This window comes from Rosa rugosa, chromosome 4 (genome assembly GCF_958449725.1).
Source record: "Rosa rugosa chromosome 4, drRosRugo1.1, whole genome shotgun sequence".
Taxonomy (NCBI): domain Eukaryota; kingdom Viridiplantae; phylum Streptophyta; class Magnoliopsida; order Rosales; family Rosaceae; genus Rosa; species Rosa rugosa.
In genome coordinates, this window is record NC_084823.1 from 52602482 (window position 1) to 52608719 (window position 6238).

At 38.0% G+C, this 6238-nt stretch overlaps 1 protein-coding gene across 2 annotated transcripts; it reads right to left on the reverse strand.

The window, feature by feature from the left end:
• Nucleotides 1-750: 750 nt before the first annotated feature.
• LOC133745811 (transcription factor bHLH157) lies at nucleotides 751-5499 on the reverse strand. Of its 2 annotated transcripts, none has more exons than XM_062173946.1 (10): nucleotides 4999-5499; nucleotides 4547-4636; nucleotides 4096-4207; nucleotides 3939-3980; nucleotides 3705-3761; nucleotides 2175-3542; nucleotides 1957-2058; nucleotides 1704-1853; nucleotides 1470-1595; nucleotides 751-1383 (listed from the first exon to the last, which is right to left on the reverse strand). In XM_062173946.1, exons 1-10 carry the CDS (start codon nucleotides 5106-5108, stop codon nucleotides 1204-1206), a joined length of 2337 nt encoding a protein of 778 aa, XP_062029930.1. In that variant the 5' UTR covers nucleotides 5109-5499; the 3' UTR covers nucleotides 751-1203. The 2 variants fall into 2 exon arrangements, with proteins under 2 accessions (XP_062029930.1, XP_062029928.1); XM_062173944.1 differs by having other exon boundaries at nucleotides 1957-2061.
• Between the last annotated feature and the right edge of the window lie 739 nt (nucleotides 5500-6238).

Here is a 6238-nt window from a genome sequence, read left to right on the forward strand (position 1 = left end):
TTCTTTCTCATATGAATCCTAGAAACTAAATTTTAACTCAAAAGGATGTCGGTATTTTAATTTATCTACCATAATTATCCCTCTGCCAAAACTTGGAACCAACAGAATTATCATGCCTAATTTTCAACTGTGCCGAGTCAGATGTGTACCTAATAATAATATATCTAAGCGTATTAGAATTCTAGTGCGTCACGATTGATGACTACTCTATAGTGTAACAGTATATGCATACAGAAATCCAAAGAAATATTTGTTCAACGAAAAAAAAAAAAGATTCTCCAAAGTAAAAGAACAAAGTTAAAGCCAAGTACTATCAAATCGAACAGCCATCTTGCTTTGGAAGAGATGAAGAAGGATACTCTTCAAACAACGAATAGATATGTACTAGACGTATGAGCAAAGCAAGAGGGAAGAAAGAAAATAGATAAGCAGTTGAAACTGGGTTAATATCACTTCATGCAAAATTTAACACATTATGTTCATTAAGTTATATTCAGTGTTCCTTCAAAAGTATGAGGTAAACAGATAGACAAAGGGTGAAATCTTTTTTCATTTCGGTTTCGTGTCGGGTACTAAATTGATCGTGATATACATCTTGTAAATCATCTAATAAATTGTCCCTTAAATGGTGTTTAAGATTGAGACTGATGCTCTCTGGTCTATGAGGCAATCAAATTCAAGTCCTTCCTCCCCAGAACATGTGTTGTGGATCCCTACTTGCATATTTTGTGTTTAAGAAAGAAAAAGAGAGACAACTGACAACATTCCATCATTACTATATTAATATTAAGCCACAACAGAAAGGCCAAGAAAACAAATCAGTGATCAGCCTACCTACTACAGGGTTTATACTCTAGTTGAAGATATAAACATGAAATCCCAATTACTAACTAAAGAAAGAGGAGGCCGCGCAGACTCTAGTTCACCATGTCTTGAACATATGATCATGGCTCTGTGCCTTGCACAGCCTTTCCTAATTGGGGAACTAACTCGAGCAGCAAAAACAGCACCAACAATTTTTGAAGGCACATCACATCCTAATCTCTCTCTACTTAACATTATGCACACCTCACAACTACTTCTAAGGCAACTGATGATGGGATGGTAGCCAATCAACTTTTCCATTACCAAAACACCTATCATTGCAGACCCTCGCAAGCAATGCTCAAGGTATTCCAGCAGCAATCAAAAGTGTCTCAACTCTCATGTCAAGCTGATGGGAGGAGGAAAACTACGTGGCGGGAAACTATCCAACACAGGAGGAAAACCGTTGTCTACTACATTGCTGGGCCGACTGGTTGGATCAACCACACTGGTACCACTTTGCTGAAGAAGCCGGACAAGGGACCAAAAAACTTCCATTCTGGTTACATGCCTAGTTGCCTGTAACAAAATTAAAGATTAGTGTTCTAATATGAAGAATAGAGAAAAGAAGCATCAGTAACATTCATCTTTTACTAAAGCTTCACCTCAACGATAAAGCATGCCCATATCTTATCCTCCCGACTCTCCATCACCCCCTTCAAGATATTCAACCCGAAGCCCCGTATTTCGTCTGCTAACTCGAGAAAGAAACCACGCTCTTCACAGAGGATCTGCAACAGAAAATAGATATTGCGGTCAGGAACTTTAAGGTTGAGGATTGAACATTAAGGTTGTCAAAACTCTTGAGGAAAACTTTCTTCCATATATTTTTGACATACCTCAATAAGCATTTGGCCAGGTGTACTAAGGTCCTCGACGAGTATAGGGCAAACCACATTTTGACCCTCAACTGCTAACGCCCAAGTATTGTTACCACCAGATCTACTGCTCTGATCTTTTAGAACCACACCATTCTCCTTTCCAGTCAGCTACAAAATGAATGCAAATTAGTGTCACATTTGTTAAGAAACATCATACATAAAATTGTTCAGGCTTGTCCTGCATATAATAGTAATAACCGAATCAACTAACCTTTGACTCATGAGGTTGTTTAAGCTTATCAGCATGTTTTGTCACACCTTGTAAGAAAATCATGTACTTGATGGTGCGGTCCAGCAAAGCATCAATGCTACACTGCTTCATTAACAAACGTATGAATGTCAAACTATAATTTTAGAAACAAATTGTATAATATGAGAACAAAACACTTTCCTACTTTGTTATCCACTGAAAGCATAAGTAATAAGTACCTTGCCACCATTGGGAATCATCCCCCTCAAGTCTTTCATACAGTCTTGGATCTGCTGCCGATCCTTGGGCCTTGGTCGAGTACTCTCTCCAGGCTTTGCCCTCTTCTTGGCGGTCTTTGTGTGATCCTCAGCCTTCTGTGGTTTTGCTTGAGCCGCACTTCTAGCATTGACACTGTAGCTATCATCGATCCATAAGCCCACCTGTGATTTTGGGAGAACCTCTTTCTTTGGTACAAGACAGTTTGTCTTGTCCAAGTTATACAAAGGTCCCGTCAAATGCATGCTCCCCCCAGAGCCAGCAAGCCTTGCTAACTGTACCTGATTACTGCCAATAGATGAACTTTCTAATTTCCTTTTCCTGGTGGATGATTGGTCTTCTACACTGCATTTAGTCACAGAGCTGGTAGTACTCATACCATTTAAAAGCTCTTCTAGTCCTAATTCTGAGAATAATCCTCTCCGGGGGCCAGCCGCAGAACCAACTTCTGGCTCTTTGGTCAAATCAGTACTGGCAGCCAAGCAGCCACCACTAACTACTGGCATTATACTCTCTTCCCAACAATCGCTGACTTGACCACACCCGAAATCTGTTCCCAGACCATGAAACAAATCATTTCCAGCACTCTGAATGATCACAGATTTCTCATGAGCATCAGCACTGAATGCATTCGTGATGGAACTTTGCATAGAAGTTGCTGGATGCTCAATTGGTACATTGATAATCGTATCACCTTTAACCAGACTAGGTGACACCGAAGTACTTTCAAACACTTGCGAGAGGTCACCATTCATTGTGGTTGCCATTCCATTGAAGTTCTGTTCGGGTGAAGCAGCAAACCACTGAGAAAGATCATCCATAAATGATTTGGAAACATCTGTAATACAATCAGTTCGGTTAAACTCTACAGGGTATCCATGTAGATATTGCTGGTAATCCATCTGATATCCGCAGCTGCCTTGAATGAGAGTTGAGTCTTGAGCTGTATTTCTGCAAGTCTTGAGAGAATCCTGAACCCCAATATCAGATGCCAAATGTGAGTCATATGAAGCCAACAAAGAAGAATCAGAGTTCCATGTACTAAACCACGGGGTTTTATCAGCTGAGCCAATGTCATCAGATGCTGCAGACTGTAAATTCATCGCAGATAAACAATTTCCTCCTACATCTTTTGATTTATCCCCAAGAATGTTGGCAACGTCGCCATGAAAGTTTGCAGATGAAATTAAGGAAGCAAACAAGTCATTTAGATCATTGGATTCATTGTTCAAACATGAGGGTGTACTTGCTAGAGGAATAAGCCGATGAAGATTTTTGATCTCCCGGAACACCCTTTTTGTTTCATCTAAAAACTCCAACCTCTCCATAATCTGAAAAAAAGTAATACCTTAATGTTATCATACTGCAACTCTTATATAAACTACCATATTAAGGGACTCAATTTGGGCAACATGTTCTCTTCTGATCATAAGAATGTTGACATAACCAAGTTAAGAAAATATGTATAGAGCTAGATGCTTTCATTCAATTACCTTTTCAGTGGAACCGAACTGAATTACTCCTGATTCCACAGAGACTGTTGCAATTGTCTGCAAATTAAATTTAATTGTCAATAAATGACTTATTGTTGGATGATATAAGGTACACAACAAACATAGCTCTAAATGGCTTTGAAAGGTTAAGATTCCACAAGACTTGTCATAAAATTCCACTAGTCATGATTCTTTTCGAAAAAAACAGAAAGAACTAAAAGGATATGATGATACCTTTATACCAGAGGAAAATTGGCAACGAAACTCGGCATCATCCTGCAAAATGAGAAGACATTTCCAGATAAGTAAACAACTAACTACTGCAATTAAGTAGTTAACAAATGTTGAAAAAAAAAAAAAAAAGGCATTTTAACAAGAATTTTTGTCCTACCTGAAACAAATCTCGACAACTTTTGATGGGATTGCATGAATTCCACTGTCCATTGTAAGCATCTGAATGCATCCATTGGTGCTTCCCAGTGAAAGCAGTTTTACCTATAACACTATTTTAGACAACAACAAAATCACCCCTGTTAGAACTTTCTATTGCTTGTCTTGAAAGTTGAAACAAAAGGGAATCTTGTGGGAAAATCTTGTATTCAAGCATGAATTTTATGATAGGGGAAAAAGGTAAACAATGTAATGGACTTTCAAAAGTGAGCGACTGGAAATGGAGTACAATTCCCCTGTTAGAACGTTCTATTGCTTGTCTTGAAACAAAAGGGAAACTTGTGGGAAAATCTTGTATTCAAGCATGAATTTTATGATAGGGGAAAAAGGTAAACAATGCAATGGAATTTCAAAAGTGAGCAACTGAAAATGGAATACAATTTTGGGCTTACCCTTCTCCAAGCATGTGGACCTGTGGAAGCATATTTTCAATCACTGCTCCCATGTGCTCTTCATAATAGGCTTCTCCCATAGTCAACAACCTAAAGCATTTCAAACCCAGAATTTGTGATGAGCAAAACCTCAAACTAATGTCAGATTGGAAATCTCAAATACCAAACTTGAACTAAAATAGAGGCTTCATCTCACATACACAAAATGTAAAACAGCTAGCATGCAGAAAAATACTTGACCAATCTTTGAGAGGAAAATAAGAACAAAGAAGAAGCAAACTTTTAGCCATTTTAAACATTCCCAGACACTGAAAGATTAGATTTTTGTAAACCTTCACATGCATTAGAAGCTAAAAAGGGTACCCAAATCCCACAAGAACAAAACACAGGCAACAAAATGATACAAGACAATAAATCAACAAGTAGAAAACAAAAAAAGGAAGAAACTTTACATGGAATTTCTCTGATCAAAACGCCACAAAACCCCATAAGACCACCCATTAGTAACACAAAGACCCTTAAGCCGCTCTTTGATCACTGAACCTTTCTCAGCTTCACCCATTTCCACTATTATCCCCAAACTTCACCAACCCAAACCTATATAAGATGACCCGGGTCCGAGTCAACCAGGTAGCTGAACTCAGTCAACACCCAAAAAACCCAACAAAACACAACTCCTCTCTTCTTTGCAACTTTAATGCTCCAAAACAAAACAAGCTGTCTTCTGTTGTTGCAACAAAACAAGGGAGGGGGGTGAGACAGTTGGAAGAATCTGAAAGCAAAAAACCAAACCAAAAGCTTGGGTTTTGTGGGAAATTTAGAAACTTGAAAGTGGTCGGTTAGAGAGTGAGAGAGAGTTTGAGATTAAAACAAAGGTTTATATATTTGTAGAGGAGGAGGGTGTGTGGTTTGGTAACTTTTGTGCTTTGCTTTGCTTTTGTGCCTCTCTCTCTCTCTCTCTCTCTCTCTCTCTCTCTCTGGTTTTTGCTTCTCTATAAATGTGATTGTATTACAGTCTTTATGAGACCTCAAAGAAAATTATGCACATTGGAAAGAAAAAAAAAAAAAAAAAAGATGAAAATGAAATCTGATATTCTCCGAAGTTAAAGGGGAACACTGAGATCTTGAGTATTAAATTTACTGTGGCGATATCTTTGTGTTGTTGGCGACTTGTTTGGACTTGCCGGTGACTGGTCCCATAGGTCCGCCCAAAACCCTTTCGGTTGGTTTACCGGCGATCCCCGGTCAATATGGTTGATTTTCTCGTAAGGAACTGTCAAATCCCATGAGATGTTTAATTAAATTCTCGTGAGAAGTGAAGAGATGTGAAAATGAAGAGGATAATCCAAGGGTTTTTATTGCATGATTATTAGGAATTTTTTTTGTTTAAATTGCAATTTACTCTTTTATATTGTGTGTTTATTGTTTTTGACAGATTTTGGATCATGATTGGTTTTGAATCTGGGTATTAAGAAGGGAATATTATGAACTTAATTAGCCAAAAGAAGATTTAATTATGAGGTATTGAGGTGGTACCTAGAAAATGGAATTTAGGGTTTGGGAGTCTAATTTGTGGATCATTTGTAGGGAAACCATTCAATTAAAGTGTATTAGGGCATTCAATTGTATATTTCTAATGGTATTACAGAATTATTTATCTTTGTGTTTAGGCGTGAGACATACTTATTTTAT

Excerpts from the sequence above, each read along its gene's own strand:
- LOC133745811 (XM_062173944.1), bottom strand. The coding sequence starts at position 5,108 with ATGGGTGAAGCTGAGAAAGGTTCAGTGATCAAAGAGCGGCTTAAGGGT. Across the intron at positions 3,762-3,938 it reads AATTTTCCTCTGGTATAAAG|ACAATTGCAACAGTCTCTGT; the intron begins GTATCATCATAT and ends TTTAATTTGCAG. Across the intron at positions 1,384-1,469 it reads GGGCATGCTTTATCGTTGAG|GCAACTAGGCATGTAACCAG; the intron begins GTGAAGCTTTAG and ends ATTTTGTTACAG.